Source organism: Epargyreus clarus, unplaced genomic scaffold (genome assembly GCF_041222505.1).
Source record: "Epargyreus clarus isolate Ecla_fem2 unplaced genomic scaffold, WU_Ecla_fem_2.2 ptg000010l, whole genome shotgun sequence".
In the NCBI taxonomy this organism is placed as follows: domain Eukaryota; kingdom Metazoa; phylum Arthropoda; class Insecta; order Lepidoptera; family Hesperiidae; genus Epargyreus; species Epargyreus clarus.
In genome coordinates this window covers 3353774-3371495 of record NW_027332218.1, presented here as the reverse complement: position 1 = coordinate 3371495, position 17722 = coordinate 3353774, and the positions used below count along the sequence as shown (strand labels likewise).

General features: G+C 35.6%; 1 protein-coding gene and 1 non-coding gene across 2 annotated transcripts; one reads left to right on the top strand and one right to left on the bottom strand.

Annotated features, from left to right (window-relative positions):
* Nucleotides 1-542: 542 nt before the first annotated feature.
* On the bottom strand, nt 543-614 carry TRNAE-UUC (transfer RNA glutamic acid (anticodon UUC)). The gene has a single exon. It is a non-coding gene; the product is annotated as a tRNA-Glu (tRNA).
* A 2855-nt stretch (nt 615-3469) lies between these two features.
* LOC140745627 (apyrase-like) lies at nt 3470-10861 on the top strand. Its single transcript, XM_073077563.1, has 11 exons — nt 3470-3567; nt 4059-4281; nt 4749-4946; nt 5220-5350; nt 5472-5619; nt 6574-6700; nt 7650-7804; nt 7993-8083; nt 8754-8900; nt 10049-10215; nt 10692-10861. Exons 1-11 carry the CDS (start codon nt 3470-3472, stop codon nt 10827-10829), a joined length of 1623 nt encoding a protein of 540 aa, XP_072933664.1. The 3' UTR covers nt 10830-10861.
* Nucleotides 10862-17722: the final 6861 nt, after the last annotated feature.

Below are 17722 nucleotides of genomic sequence, written 5' to 3'. Positions count from 1 at the left end.
AGTGGTGACAAGCAATGGCAATTCAGAGGTCAGATTTGAAAGGAGAAGCCTTTTTAGTTCGACGTAGGACGCATCAGCGCTACACCCATCCCTGACATACGAGTAAGGCAGTTATAAAACAGTAGCGTTAAACGCTGCTATTTTCAGGTTTGAAAGAAGTAAGAAAGACATTTTTATCCGAAGATCCAACTTAGTCCTCAAGGGTAGCATTTTTATTTATTTTATTTTTTTGTTTACGAGGGGGAGACCTTCAAACGGTACCCGGTATCGTGGGAGCGACGTAGGGTTATGTGGGATTCTTACCGCACTAAAACCCCCCCGGTGGCCGTCCTCGGCGCTGCGTAGAGGGCTCCGGGATCTCCAAAGGAACGCAACCGGATCCCCCTTAGCGCGTTGCCCCGTCGGGCTCCGCCCAGGTGAGCTTGGCGCTCGCCACACCGTCTTGTGCGTACGACAGTATGCGACCAAACATACCGCCGTCCTCCCCGGGGCCGCTGGCTGGGCGGTTTGAGCTAAAAATATGAGTTCATAGGACGAACATATTCCCGTACCGGGAATCGAACCCGAGCCTCCTGGGTGAAAGCCAGGTATCCTAGCCACCAGACCATACGGGATATGCTACTCCCACCCCTGACATACGAGTAAGGCAGCAGCGTTAAACGCTGCCATTTTCAAGTTTGAAAGAAGTAAGGAAGACATTTTTATCCGAAGTTCCAACTTAATCCTCAAGGGTAGCATACACATGCGACCACAGGGTTGACCTCATGTAAAACTCAATTCTTCTCTGGGGTTAATTACGTGTTAGGCGCTGCTGTATTCCATTTTGTCGGGTGTGGTAAGGGAGACATACTTTTCCGAGGCGTTTCAACTTAGTCCTCAGGAGTAGCGGCGCATCTGTGGCCTCAGGTAAAAATATCTAATCCTATCTGGGGTTGATTACAGATGTCCATGGGCGGCAGTAGCCACTTACCATTAGGTGGACTGCATGCTCGTCTGCTACTCCATTACTATATAAAAAAAGATGTCTATGGTCGGAAGTGACTACCAGATGAACTATATGCTCGTTTTCTACTTTAGTGTTATAAAAATGACACCCTTACAAAGAAATGCATAAAATTTAGTCACTAGCGGTCACCCTTCGATCACTCGAGTCCTCGGACTTAATTAACTTTAATCGAATTGATTAAATTTGATAGCTTACGACCAATACAGGCCACATAGCTTGTGTAATTCATTATGCGGTTATACAAGTAGTTAGTGGCATTACCACAATACGCACCCTCAAGACAGCTTCTAATGAATGAACAATCAGTTTCTATTACGTTCTATTGGTGTACATACTTGTTCAAGACAGTCGAGTGATATTGAAAATACCTATACAACTTTAGCCTCCAAGCATAGCATGCTTATCATGCTCGGGTGCATGGCTACGTGCGGGTTGGCAGACGTGCATGCATAAGCACACAAGCATGCACGCCCATTCATTAACGCTTGTGCTTTGGTGAACTAAAGAAATGGAGTGTAGTGTAACAAAAAATTGTATTTTTATTGTTTGTCTTGAAGAGACTAGCGCAAATACATTTATCTATTTCAATGTGTTAAAACTTATGGAGCGAAGCGAAGTACCTACAGTAAACTTTGTCAGGATAGGTTAGGGAAGCTCGTCCACATAATCCTGTATAAGTATTGTTATTATTTACGAAGTTGCATAGCAACTGATAGCTAATGTGTAGCTAAGGAATGATTCTTTAGATACTGCGAGAAGTTGTCTTGATACTCGTTTAAACAATCAATTCTGAATTCAGTTACCTACAACGAGAATCACTTAACTATTCTGTCAAATACAGAAACAATGAACTTGGTAAAGATTTCTATACACTCCTAAAGAAAACATGAGAAGTGCATCCACACTATTTAATGCACAATGAAATTGGAGTGGTGCCAGTATTGGGCGCTAGCGCTAGCTAAATCCGCTATCTTACGCGAAACAGGAAACAGCTAAGTCCTTTACGTAAGCACTTCTAACTTTATTAAGCCTACTCTAGGATACGAAGCCAGTCGTGGTGGAACATGTGGTTTGGAATAAATATTACTCTGCGCTAAATTGTAATGTAAAATAGCAGTTAAATGCAAAAGCAATGACACATCAGTGTTGAAGGTGGCAGAACCCTTTGTGGTTCGACTCCGGCGGCACCACCGCCACACCTATTTCTGCCTAATAACAGCAATGTTAGGCGCTGCAGGGTTCCATTTTGAAGAGTGTGGTAAGGGAGACATACTTTTCCGAGGCGTTCCAGCTTAGTCCTCAGGGGTAGCGGCGCTTCTGTGGCCGACCTCAGGTGGAAATATCTAATCCTATCTGGGGTTAATTACAGATGTTCATAGGCGGCAGTAGCCACTTACCATCAGGTGGACAGCATGCACGTCTGCTACTCCTATATTATAAAAAAGTGTTAATTTGTCTGAACAATGAACTCCATTAAGAGTATCTTCAAGATATTGTTTAAAATGTTTTTGTAGTAAACAATTATGTGTATATAACAGACTAAAGAACCAAAAAATACAAATCAAATAAGTGGTCTTGCAAGTTTAATTTAATAATTTAAGTGGGGCCGACGATATTATAATCAGTTATGTATAACTGCGACGAGTAACTATTAACAGATCTATAAAATAAAACCAAAAAAGGCCTAAAATTTTGAACGAATAAAGTAAAATTTTATAATATGCAGTTTAAGTAAAAAGATACGAGTAAAGTACTGTCATTACATCTGATTTATTATGGTATAGATAAATTTAGATAATAATCATTATGATAAAATAATTATCTCTGGAACTTAATTACGCGGCTGATTGAATCAACAAGTGACTTTGAAATGATTGAGTTTTCTTTTTTATTTTTGCATTTAATTAGTTAAAAAAGTATGTAGGTACATAATATTATGCAATTTGCTTATATTCGATATTTTAAAGCATAAAGTAACTATCAAATGAATATAATTTAAATGAGAGAAATGAACAACTACGAAGTATGTTACTAAATTCCTATAACATACGCAGCAGGTACTGTTGAAAGCAACTTTTTAACCCTTTATATGCCAGATTGTATGACAAGGTAATCTTAAAGATAGATACCCTGATTTTTAGAACTTCACAGGTAGGTACAATTGTTTCATACAGAGGACTCTTTTTCTGTATGTAACTTTAAAATTATTAACACAGGATACTTTTACCGAAGAATCTGCCTCCTAAATGCATGAATACGACACGCAGATGTAATCTCATCTTTAAAATCATTAAATAACGCTTTTGTGATTGATATAGGGAGTATGTCTATTTCTACATGAACATAAAATAATGAAGATAATAGCCACCACTGATACTAATAATCTTATCTCCATAATTAATCTGATCTTATAACGTACTCAATATTAATATATTCATTAGCTTAGTGATATCAGTAGACAGCATGTGCTTTCTTCTTTATTTTAGTTTACTTTTAGTTGTCAATGATCAAGTATTATCATATGAGTTGAATATTTTACATTACAATGATTTTCACGCAAGGTAAGCTATTAAAATTATATTTAGATATTAAAAAATATTTAGGATAGTATCACAAATTGTATAAATAAGAGAAACTTGGGTCAAAAATCAGTGTTAATGCTGTATAGTTTAGACGTATAGTTATTTCTACCTTATAATAATATCTAAAATTATATATAATATCTAATATTTGGTAAATTTTGTAAAATAAATTTTTAGCTCCATCGGCCACTTTAATTGCTGGAATTGCTCTAAAAATGTCCCAAGTGTTCAACTCCCACGACCATATCCTACGTTTCTTAAAAGCATAATAGTTGATAACCTTAAAACAAAAGAAGTTGTGCTACATGACTAAAGACACATCTTCAAAAGCAATATAGAATGTGAGAAGATAAGAAATGTAAAATGAAAATGAGACAAAAATTAAGTCAATCAAAGATACGTTGCTTCACGGGTAAATTATTGTCCTTTTCGCTTTATCGCCATTTAATCATTTACCATGCCCTTTTAAGATTTGTGGAAACCAGTCCATCTGGAAGGAACTGCGATCCAGAAGTTGCTCCTTGCATTGGAGGCTTCGCACGCTTAGCAACGGCCATTCGAGAAGGACTGGTAAGGGAGCCAGAATCCCTCGTCCTCAATGGCGGTGACAGCTTCCAGGGTACGATATGGTACACCATGCTGCGGTGGAATGTTACTCAAGACTTCATGAACATGATACCTCATGATGCTCATGTAAGACATATTTAACAAATCTAGAAACACGATAGCGTCTAAATCAAGTTTAAAAATAAAAATGATTCATCAATCAAGTTCTTAAAAAAATTATCGCTGGTCATCGAAACTTACAAAATTGAATGGCAGACCGATATGATGATGGTTCAGGTAGTCATGATCATGTAAATTAGAATGAAAAAGTATTTCTCCAACAACCAACAAAAACCCAATTTACCAATTGATAATCAATGCAAGTCTATCGGCAGTCGATCAACAAATAGAATCGATAAATATATGTCCCATACATGTGATGGTAGTTGTTAAGCAACTTTATATAACGGTATGTACTATCAAATAGTTGTTACTATCACGGTCTTCTTCACTAACTATTATATAATTGATAGAAATATAATATACTTCTTAATCGATTACCTTATTTCTTAAAAAGCCATCTGTGTGTCAAACGAAATGTACTTCACTTACAGGTTTTAGGCAACCATGAATTTGACAACGGAATAGAAGGCCTAGTGCCATATTTAGAACACTTAGAAGCACCAGTTGTCACAGCTAACATAATAGATGACGAGGAACCGACTATACAAGGACTATATAATTCCAGCATCATAGTAGAGAAAGGAGGCCGCAAAATTGGTATAATTGGTGTTCTTATTGCAACTACGAATGTAAGTACGTGATTATAAGTACTAATATAGTACAAGAAAAAACAGTGGTAGTTTTAAATGGAGTTGAATTCAAAGTTGACCTTCAAAATTTTTAAAGTAAAGTAGTAAGAAATAATAAGTAAGATTATCCAAAATTAATATGCAGTAGGTAGAATTTCGATAGATAGGTAGATTATAATATCGGCTTTACCTATACCGATAGGATAAATATGATTCTCGTCGTCTTAATTATATATATTTTTGAAATCTATATTTTAGCATTAATATTTTCAGATGTTAGCTTCAACTGGCAAGTTAGTATTCACGGATGAAGTAGAGACAGTACGAAGGGAAGCTGAAAAACTTCATGAGCAAGGAATTGACATAATTGTAGTTCTTTCACACTGTGGAATTGATATCGACAGGTAAGGATATAATCACTTATACTTGTACTAATATTTTTGGAAATATATGCATTAAACGAATCTTATTAAAAAATGCCGAAATAGAAAATGATCTATTACAATTATTGTTACTACTCTTCAGAGAAATAGCTCTTCATGGAGGTCCGCACATAGATATAATTGTTGGAGGTCACAGTCATACTTTGCTGTATAATGACGATCCGCCAGAGGAATCTGCATTTGCTCCACGAGGGCCCTACCCAGTGATAGTGGAGATGGCGACAAGAAAGGTAAGTTTTATGTGTGTGATAGCCGTGATAGCCTAGTGGTTAAGAAACTCGGCCTCTCGATCGAGGGGTCCAAGGTTCAAATCCCAGGCACGCACCTCTGTTTTTTCAAAGTTATGTGCGTATTAGAAAGTTAATTATCACTTGCTAAACGGTGAAGGAAAACATCGTGAGGAAACCTGCATACATGAGAGATTTATAAAAAAAAATGTCAAAGGTATGTGAAGTCTACCAGTACGCACTTGGCCAGCGCGGTGGACTATGGCCTAATCCTTCTCATTTACGAGAGGAGACCCGTGCCCAGCAGTGGGACAATAATGGGTTGATGATGATGTGTGATAAAGCTAATGGGAATGCAATTCACTTAATATAAGTGGTTAATTTAACATATTTAAAAGGTGGTAGAACCCTTTGTGGTTCGACTCCGGCGGCACCACCGCCACACCTATTTCTACCTAATAACAGCAGTGTTAAGCGCTGCTGTGTTCCGGTTTGAAGGGTGTGGTAAGGGAGACAGACTTTTCCGAGGCGTTCCAGCTTAGTCCTCAGGGGTAGCGGCGCATCTGTGGCCGACCTCAGGTAGGAATATCTAATCCTATCTGGGGTTGATTACAGATGTCCATGGGCGGCAGTAGCCACTTACCATCAGGTGGACTGCATGCTCGTCTGCTACTCTTATATTATAAAAAAAAAAAAAAAAAAAAAAAAAATAGGCATCAGACACAAAACTCAAAAAGTAAATTGAAATCAATGAAAAAATATTGCTATCCCTAATTTCAACTATTTACACTTTTTTGTGACAAAGATGCTTTTATTCGAACGAAAAAGAATTCTTCTACAAAACCAAATAATACTATTAGAAGTGGCTGATTAAAAAACCTTTACTAGTTAATTAAATTCTCGAAATTTATTTTTAATACAAATTTGATTTGATCTGATCTAATCTGTTTTGATAAGGTGCTGATAGTCCAAGCAGCAGCGCACACACAGTTTCTGGGCGAGATTAAACTCCATTTCGACGATGACGGTAACCTCTTGAGTTGGGAAGGACATCCTCATTTCATTGGCAATAGCGTCGTGCAAGGTAAATGTCTTCTTAGTGGCTAATTTTGCCACTTCATTAATCCTAGACCATAGTGTTAATTAACAAATATTTAATAATAATAATAATAATAAAACATTTTATTGCCTTAAAAATTACAACAACATAATCGAAACTTAAAATTAAACATGTTCTTTGTTAAATATAACATAATAAAAGTACATAAAAGAGAAAATAATAATTGCTTACGACTTGCGGTTATAATCTAGGCAAAAGGAAGTGCCACAGGATTAGCCACTCCCTCCTCCCTGAGTTCGTATGCGGGAATTCAGGACTTGGCTCCCCTACCTCAGTCGATTCGTTCTTTTTCAAACAAAAATAAATATAAAGACTAAATGACATATTTTGGGTAACAATTAATTACATTCTTCAAGCTACAACACTAAATAATCGAAACAATATAACTCTTCGAGTACGGGGTGACTGTGTGTGTATAAGTGTGTGCGTGTATGTATATGCGACATAATTATGTGAGTAATGGATTATTTAGGGTGGAATAATTTCTTAATTAATAGTCTCTTCTCAGATTATGCACCTAGTCAAATACCTTTTTATGACCCCAATAAATATAAGCTTATTTTTTGTTATAAGTTCATTATAGCACATTATTTTGATGAGTATGGTTTGATCAGCGTAGCACCATTGGGACACACCTATTCGTAACGTGATGCAATTCTTGTGTCTTCGTAGAAGTTGTGGACGACTGAACATATTAGCCGACCATCTTAGTTCTCTGGAGGAATAACATGAGGAATTGGTTAGTCCATGGGCGGCAGTGACCACTTACCAGGAGGACTGCAACTACTTTTATTTGCTATTTCGATCAATTCAACGAAGCAAATGATCAGAGAGAAGCAGCCCTGATACCTGATCCATGCCCCATGTTAACATTAAAAACACATGATAAAAATCATTGTAAATTATTTTACAGCTCCAGATGTTCTAGAGAAGATCAACTACTATTTACCGAAGATCACAGAGGCGGCGAACATGGAAGTGGGATCATCTTTAGTACATCTCTCCTCCACATGTAAATGTAACGAGTGCAACCTCGGTAACTTTGTTTGCGATGCTTTTATGAATGCGGTAAGTAGTAAATGCGTGCTAGTTACTTTATAAGATTTGGCTGAAATTTTCTTTCAAACCATTTATTGACAATATTTGAAGTTCCCAAAATTAGTTACATTTCTGTTTTGTGGTAATCAGCTACCTCTTTTAGTGTTAATTTAGAAGAATTAAAAATACCAAAGTAAAACTAAATTAAATCTCTTCAGGTTATGGACAGGGCAGAAGGCAATAACTGGCATTTCGCTCATTTCTGCATCATCAATAGAGGAAACATTCGTGCTGATATAGCACCGGGAGGTAACTTATTATATTTATTTTGATAATTATCTGCTTGAAGTCATAAATAAATTATTGCAATTATCAAAAACCCGACTGCTTTAACATATTATCATTCCCACAATTTAGACAAATCTAACAACACATCAAATGTTAGAATCCGCCAAACCATTTGGCCTGCAGGGGGTGTCAAAGAATGAGACACATACTCGTATGTATATACTCATACACATGCAACAAAAACATCACCCTACCCCGTCGGGTAAAAAGCAGTTAAACTAAATAATAAAGGTAAAAACATTAAAGAAACTACTGTAATAAAAATGAAAAAAAAAAGATACAGATAACAAATAACGTTTTTGAAATGAATTGGATGAATTAATAAATTATATTTTTTGTATATATTGTATATAGATTTATAGTTTGTAAATAGATAGATAGATTATATATAATTATGTTACTTAATTAATTCAATTATAAATATATATAATTTAAATGTGAAAAAAGATAAATGGTAAAAATGATAATTAAAGTCGCAAAAACTGCTACTTCATGTTATTGGATGATAATTTTTAAATAATCAATTTATACATGGGACGTATAGCTCGTATAGCTATCATATTAAAAGAACTTAAATTTTTAATTACACTGAATGTAATTAATTATTAAATTAATCTTAAACTAATTCCAGTAATAACATTCGAGTCGGTGCTGCTCTCGACACCCTTTGAGAACAATGTGGAAGTTTACGAACTTCGCGGAGACCACATCTTGGAGATGTTGGAGTTCTCGGTGGCTAATGAGTGGTACCCCGGTGCGAGGATGCTGCAATTTTCTGGTAAGTATCTTAATATTTTAATACACACCCCTATATGTATATTAACTAGCTGACCCGGCAATGTTGTGTTGCTATATAAATAAAAAAATATTAAGGGTGAACAACCCTTATCACTTAAGGGTATGAAAAATAGATGGTACCCAATTCTCAGACCTACTGAATATGCGTATAAAATTTTGGTGAAAATCGGTAAAGCCGTTTCGGAGGAGTACGGTAACTTACATTGTGACACGGGAATTTTATATATAAGATATAGCCTTTTGCACTAACACTAATGTGCAAAAGGATTATCTTTTCTTTTTTATACTTTTCTATAAGCATTTACGTTATAGCATTTATTTACACAATGACACTATTATTATGAAAACCCGTTTTATTTTGAATGGATTTTTACAAAATTTTGGTCTAAAAACGGGACTCTATTACTAAATCTCCGCTGTCTGTCCGATTGTCATAGGGCTCTATCTGTTGAATCGTAATCGATAGACATTTGAAATTATTACAAAGTGAGTATTGCTATAGTCGCTGTCACAAGAAATACTAAAAATAAATAAAAGTTACAGATTATTTTCTAGCCTTTTTCAGTTTCGATGTGAAATGCCAACTATCACTATTAATACAACGAATTTTGAAATAGTATTCAAATGAAATGGGCTTTAAATAAAATTCTTTTCTGAAGTCAGCATATCTAATTAAATTCGGTAATATGCGGTAATAACACTACATACTTAATACTTTACATCAAAAGTTAAATCACGTCACGACGACATAAGTTACGTTAACCGAAATGCCAAAAAAACTTGTACTCGCAGTTATTGTTTTCGTAACTTTCCGCTAGAGGCGCTGACTAAGATATCATACAATTTGACTTTTTAAACGTTAACGCAAAAGTAAAGTAAATGCCTGATAAAACTCACATGCGGCCCACAGATGACATAGTTGGTAGGAGGGTTTATTACAGATGTGTAGGTACATGGGCAACAGTGTCCACTTACTATTAGGTCGACTGCATGCTCCTTTGCTCCTTATATATTATAAAATTTATCTCTATTTGATCTCACACTCAAAATAAACCTCAGTGGCGCGCTCAGTACTTTAACTTCATTTGGACTTCATTTCCTCCGTAATAAAACACCTGATTTTACCAGGGATGCAAGTATTCATCGACGGCTCGCGACCGCGATACGAGCGAGTATTGGGTGTCTCCGTGCGGTGCATAGATTGTGACGTCCCTAGTTACAGACCCTTACGGCTCCACAAGTACTATAGGGTGGTATCGCAAAGCTTCATTGGCAGCGGCGGTGATGGTTTTACTGTGAGTTTATTTTATTTTTATTACGTGTTTTTCAGTTCTTTCTCTTCTCAGGTACTTAAAGTGAAAATTTAATGCTGTCAGACCGACCGCTTACGTGGCGACTCGTGCGTGCTGCCGACAAGAGTCAAGTCAAACTTTATAAAAATAAAAGTATGTGTTGAAGGTGGTAGAACTCCCTGTGTGGATTGACTCCGGCAGCTCCACTGCGCCTAACAAAAGTGTTAAGCGCTGCTGTGTTCTGGTTTGAAGAGTGTGGTGAGGGAGAAATTCTTTTCCAATGCATTCTAGCTTAGTCCGCAGGAGTACCGACGCATCTATGGCCTGATCTCGAGTAGGAAACTAATCTTATCTGGGGTTGATTACAGATGTCCTTGGGCGGCAGTAGCCACTTACCATCAGGTGGAATTCATGCTCATCTGCTACTCCTATATATAATATGTAAATTCAGAATTTAATTTCATGATAACATTTTACAGATGATATCAGATAATCGGGTGAACGTGACCGTTGTTGGAGTGGACTACGATATCCTGATGACGTACATACGCCGGCAGACCCCTGTGTTCAGTGAGGTGGACGGCAGGATACTGATTCTAAACCCTTGTTCAGACTAAATGCGATAATTATACCATCTTGTTGTGTTTCATTTGATCTGTACCCTTACCATGAGTTTTTACATTTTGACAAATATGACTGTTTTGGTATTTGTTTACGTATTTTCCCATACAATTTCCAATCAGCGCCCCTAGCAGTATCAGCACTATGGTGTCTGTAACGTAACATTAAATGTCTAAATTGACAAAATGGCGCTTTATGTTTTGTCTCTCTTTTTTGCGAACATGTGACGCAGACAAAAAGACTTGAGCACTTACTTATTGTTACATTTACTCAGTCTACTGAAGCAAACGGAACAGAATAATGGATTGAGTAAACGTAACGTAAAATTGTGGAATGTTTTGAAAACTCATGGTAAGGGTATTGAAAACGCAAGCTGTCTTATTATTATATTCTTAATTTAACAGCTATCCCCTTGTACATAGTTGTCTTAAATCCTCACCAACTAAAAATCCTATATGAGGAAACACTATCATTAAAAAAACTTTAATTATATGATACCATGTTCATATAAAATAATCAATATTCGCCACTACAGGGCGTCTAATTGGATTTAGACTGACGTCACTACTCTGATCATGGTGTTATCCAAACAAAACGTGTATGAAAAATTTCAGCTCAATGGGTTAGGGCCTATTGGTTAAAAATGAGTTGCAAGATTTCCATACACATACATACAAACTGAAATACAAAATTAAAACTTAAGGAAACGTTGCAGGCTTCGATTAAATGAATTTATCACCTAGAAAAAATATAGCGGGGTGAAGTGTATCCTTCATAAACTTGTAAAGAAAACGTGGGAAGTGCGTCCACATTATCTAATGCACAATGCAATTGGAGTGGTGCCAGTATTGGGCGCTTGCGCTAGCTAAATCCGCTATCTTACGCTAAACAGGAAACGACTAAGTCCTTTACGTAAGCACTCCTAACTTTATTATGCCTATGGAACCGCTACTAAGATATTTTACAATTGGTTGTATTACTACATATTACCATATGGTTGTACTACCACATTGCCTCATAAATTACGTTTTTGTGCTCAAGTTTTGAGATGGAACATAATTCAAAATTAGCAAACTAGCAGTCAAAATCTGACCACGTCTTTTGCATCACCAAATATCAACAACGCTATTTTGCGTCTGTAATTAAAATTAAGATTGAAATCGGGTTCAAAGATTCCGTTACCTAGTTACATACATACAACCCAAGCTAATAAAAGCGTGTTAATTACATACATACCTACATACACACATACACACATACAACCCAAGCTAATAAAAGCGTGTTAAAAACGATATATTCAAGTAAGTATATTTTTTTCAACAAGTCATATTATTATTTAAATACTTAAAATTATCTTTGTCACCACCTATTAGGTTGGCGATAATAGGCCCCCATTTTTTTTTTTTATGCCAAAGGGCCGTACTTTTTTTAAATTAAACTGTACTTTATAAAATTTAAATGTTTTGCTGGCTATGGCTTCGTTAAATTATATTATATATTAACCCTTAATCGGCCATGGCTTCAAACAAGTTGATTTTAATATATCAGTACGAGGTTATATTGAGATTAAAGACTTGAATACTAAAAAAAAATTAGTAGGTAGCAAGTAGTTTTTTTTTCTTGCAGTGGGAAATTATTTCCCTATAACCTATAAAAGTTATATTTTGTTGGAAATTATTTCCCTATATCCATGAACGTAATAATTTACCACTTGACTAACTTTTGTCAGCGTCTTTGCTCGTCGATTTTTATATAGGGAAAAAAATAGACAATGCAACATTAAATGAATTATTTATTATAAGATTAAACAAATATAATTAATCAACTTTTTTTTATTATTTACTTATGATTCTAAAAATAATTATGTAGGCATGCGTAAAAGGCTGTTTCGGTGAGTATCTGAACAGGATACAGAGGGAGGAGACGGCCCAGTGCCATCATTGCGGGCACCAAGAGGATTCCACACAGCACACGCTGCAGTACTGCCCAGCGCATGCCCAGAAATGAAGAAGAACTTATATTTCATCATCTTAATATTCGTCGTCTATTCCTGATAAGTAAGATAAACAATCGACATTTCTTGTATTTTTTTTACATTTAATTGTTTCTTCTTGGAAAACGGTGGTAGCAATGCCTAAAAATAAAACAAAATTTAGTTTAAGGAAACAAAGAGACAAAACAACTTCAATTATATATAGATAAAGAATTCGTAATCCTTAAGGGTTATAGGGAAACAATTTCCCACTTGAAGATTTCATACACGGCTATAGGTAAATAATTTCCCACTATTTTCGAATGAGAAAAAATATACCAACGTAACTTATTTCGTACTTTATCTTTATAGTAATGGATAAAATACATGTTCTACTTTACGAAATAAAATTGCATACTTACAGGATTTTTTCTGGGCGTAGTTTAAAAAAAAAACTATTTCAAATTTTGGGAGAAAATGACATTGACATTGACAGCTAACGTTTAGAAAGAAGTGTTGCTATAAAAAAACTTAAAAAAACTACCGATCTTAATATACGTTCGATTTATTTTATTATATCTGTAGAAATAAAAAAAAGAAAAATAAGTTTGTGGGCAACTTTGAGGTGGGAAGTAATAGTCCTATGGCTTATTAAGGGTTAAGTAACCTAGCTACCGTTGCGTTGCCTACCACCAGCTATTTAGCACACTAAGAATTTCCTTCGACTTTTAAATTCTGGTGCTCTAGACAGAACCCAATTTTATTGTAAAAGGCAACTGCAACTGTATTTTCAAATTCGAAGTGAAGTGAAGGCTTATCGGAGAAGCGACCGAAAAAAGTGTCAGTCACGGAGCAAACGCCGCAAGCCAACGGGTTCTTTATTTTTAAACGGGAATTCAGGGTAAAAATGTTAACCTATGTTATTTAAGGTAAAAAATGCTCTACATTTAGCTGGGGGTCCTAAAAGACTGATTAATGGAGTAATTAAAGTGATTTTGAATGCTTATTTACTTTACAGCTTAAAATTACAGTATTAAATTATATGGTAAAAATGTTTATTAGGTAGGTAGCTACCTACCTAAGGATTTTACCTACGTAAAATCCTCGATATATTAAGAAAGAAATACATTGAATGTTAAATTGTGTTTCTCAAAAAATTTAAATATTAAAAATTAGACTCTTCGCAAAAAATATCTCCCATACAGAAAATTCATTAACCACTTTTTAATAAATTAACCCACTTTTTATGCTTTATTTTTTATTTATTAAGTCCCTTATAAATCAATATTCACTAGTCCAATTTATACTAAAAACTCGCTCACCCATTTTTTTTTGAAAATTTACTATCTTTTCTTCTTTTTGATCAATATTCACTAAACTCCCACTCCCAACCCCTCATTTCTCCAAAAATAGAATAAGTAAGCCAAAGTCTTCATAACAAAAACAAGCGCTTAGTACAAATTAATACGATAATAACAAACAGGAACCGTACCTGCAAAATGTAATTAGGATTACACGAATCAATTTAGGATTACCAGTTTACGTCCCAGGTTAGTTAATAGCACCTTTGATAACAAATTAATCTACTGTAGCTCTAGGATTATAAATATTGCTAAAATAATAACTAACTTTACTACATTCTGATCTGGTAATACTTAGGAGAAAAAATATAGTGACTTGTTTTTTACAAGCGTCAGTCTAATTTTCACAAAAAAAAAATACTTCGCATTTCGTTTTACTTACTAATTTAATAACTTTTTTATTTATATTAAATTTTGTAACATTGGCATATAATATAATATGGAAGTAGGCAACGAACAGGCACTCCACCGGATTTTAAGTAGTTGCTGCCGCATATAGCCATCTGAAATCAACCCCAGATTAGATTGGATTCCTACCTGAGACAACAGATATGTTGCTACCTAAGGTTAGTTAGTTTCCTACCCTAGGTCAGCCACAGATTGCCCGCTACCCATGAGAACTAAATCAGAACGACTCTGGTAAGTCTCCTGTACCACACCCTTCAAAACGGAACACAAAGACAGTTGTCACTGCTATTATTAAGTCGAAATAGGTGTGGCGATAATACAACCAAGACTAACCATAAGGACTCTGCCATTGTTCTGATACTTTTATATAAATTTTATTTTTTAAAAAATATTACAGTTATAGTAAGTCCTTAATACGAGTATTACAAATAATATCACAGAAACAGAAAAAAACCCTAAACTAAATTAATCCGAGGGTCCGGCGGTTGATTGATTAAATCGAGTCGATCGACTTAGGGTGTGTTACACTGACAATATTAATACTTCTTTGTCACGATCCTTCACATATGGGTCAGTAGGAATAGTGTCTCAACTTCCGTATGTCAAGTGTTTACTTATATCCTCTATACGAAAATGAAAAAAGAATCGTTCTATATTAATAGGGGGATATTAAAAGGGTAAAGTATTATAGTAGCGTATCGATAACATTTTTCATCAATCTATTACTGTCCCAATGCTGGGCGCGGGTTTACTCTCAGAGTGAGCTCACTGCCTAGCCTGCACTAACCATGTTCAAATTGGTAGACTTCACACACCTTTTTAAGATTGTTTTATGATCTTTCATCTGAAAAAACTGAGTTGCGGGCCTGGGATTTGAATCTAGGACCCCTCGATCGAGAAGCCAAATTTCTTAATCACTAGGCTATCATTGCTTTATCGATACTATATGTTGCAAGAATTAAGAACATTAAGTATATGTAAGTGACGTCACATGCAAGTATCAGCCCGACAGCCCGCTAACAACGGTCACTAACTGTTGTCGACTGTCGCTAACAGTCGCTGACGACTGAACAGACAGCGACAGTTAGAGAAGTACGAGTAGGTTGCAGTCGCCGGCTCTAACGCTCGACGAGTGTCGCGGATATATTACACTCTAAGGGATTTAATGCACGAGTGAAACAGCATACCGACGACTGTCGCCAATGGACGCTGACAATTGCTAACAACAGGTGGCGACAGATATTATACCGCTTGTACATAATTCGCCTACTACGAACTGGCGTCACTCGTCGTCACCCACTGACGACAGTCGGCGACAATCAGCGGCTATCATCGACGATGGTCGAAATAAAAAGTCGCTCGTCTATTGGCTGCCTTAGACTTAGTATGCTAAGGTCAATATGACTTTTGGGTATAATTAAGATAAATATTATCATGATAAAATACGCGTCTAATACTTAATAATGCGGCTGATTTGTCAATCATCAAAGATTAATCACATTTTATTACCTTTGAGTCTTATTGATTTATTTCATAAAATCATAACATAAAAATATATTTCTTTCAGTATTTACTTATTTAAAAATGTAATCAACATACTTAAGTTAAGTGATTGTTCTGTGATATGACGCCAGAATGTTTTATTAAACTTTGTTTTCCCAGACTGTACGTACTACTAAGTGGTAAAAAAAATTGCGTAGTCACAAATTTATCCCATAGTAACAGAAAACTGTTATTTATTGACAATTATTTGCAAGAACCATTAAAAAATAATGCTATGCCCAAGCATTCAAGCAAGCAAACAGACGGAAGGTCATCTTAAATGAAAATCATATTGGGAGTTAGGGAGATTATCTACGCGCGACAGTCCATGCCGTTGCCAGTCGCCTGCCAGTCCCCTGTGTCCTTTACCACCGGTAAGAGTGACATATTTTTCCGAGGCGTTCCAGCTTAGTCCTCAAGGGTAGCGGCGCATCTATTGTTGACCTCAGGTCACATCTGGGGTTGATTACATACGTCCATGGGCGGCAGTAGCCACTTACCATCAGGTGAATGCATGCTCGTCTGCTACTCCTATATTAATAAAAAAATACGTGTGGCACTCGGAGACTGCCGCGGTAAAGCTATTGCATAGCATTTTTTATGCTATGAAAACGCTCAGAAGGAATTCTAGAAATACAATATATTCTTCCATAATCATTAACATTTACTTTAATACATCTTTATCCACTATTTTATCATATCTCCATTATATAAGACATTGCAAATATCAGCTGACATTTCATAACTCCAAGCAAGACTGAACATTCTAAAATATAAAATAGAAAAGTATTTAATAAGTGACGTAAAGTATTAACAACCAGCAATATAAATGGATCAATGCGATATGCCTGTAACATTTGGCCGAATGTTACAGGTACATCGCATTTTTCATTAATAAATGCACTTTGTTTATTCATATTTAAAACACTTTGTACACAAATTATTTGTACTATAAATCATAATGGCGTTTTGATTTTGTATCTACTGTCAGGTCTGTCAGTTGTAATTGTACGTTTAAAAATTACAAACACTCTTTTACGTTATTTTATCAATTTAGAATTCAACATAGCTTATGTTGAATTCTAAGCCACTCAGTGGTAGAATAAGCGATCGTCCAAAATTGTTTTGACACCCAACAGCCATTATATTATGTTTACCTTATTCACAAATAAACTGATTTGAATTTGAATTTGAATTTGAATTTGATAAAACATATTATTTGGATAATGTGGTAATATAATTTTGAATTTTATAATGGGAATATAAAATATACTTCACGCAATTTTAAGATTTCCGCACGGATTATAAAAAAATGTGTATTACTGCCATCTGTGTTCAAGTTGACGAATTAAGGTTATCAAATAAAATAATAAGGAATGTAAAATAATACTTTATTCAATTATATCCATATTTTTCTATTGACAGTCAACAACTCGGTTACCTGGAGACTTGATATCCAACAGTCCTCCACCGCTATTTTCACTTACACCACCAGGGGCGCCGGCAGCATTTGGTCAAGGTGACGGCGCACCAGTATGCCATGTTCAGTTCTGACTTCATAATGGAGTCTACCTAATCTTCGGATGACGACTCCGAACTCCCATTT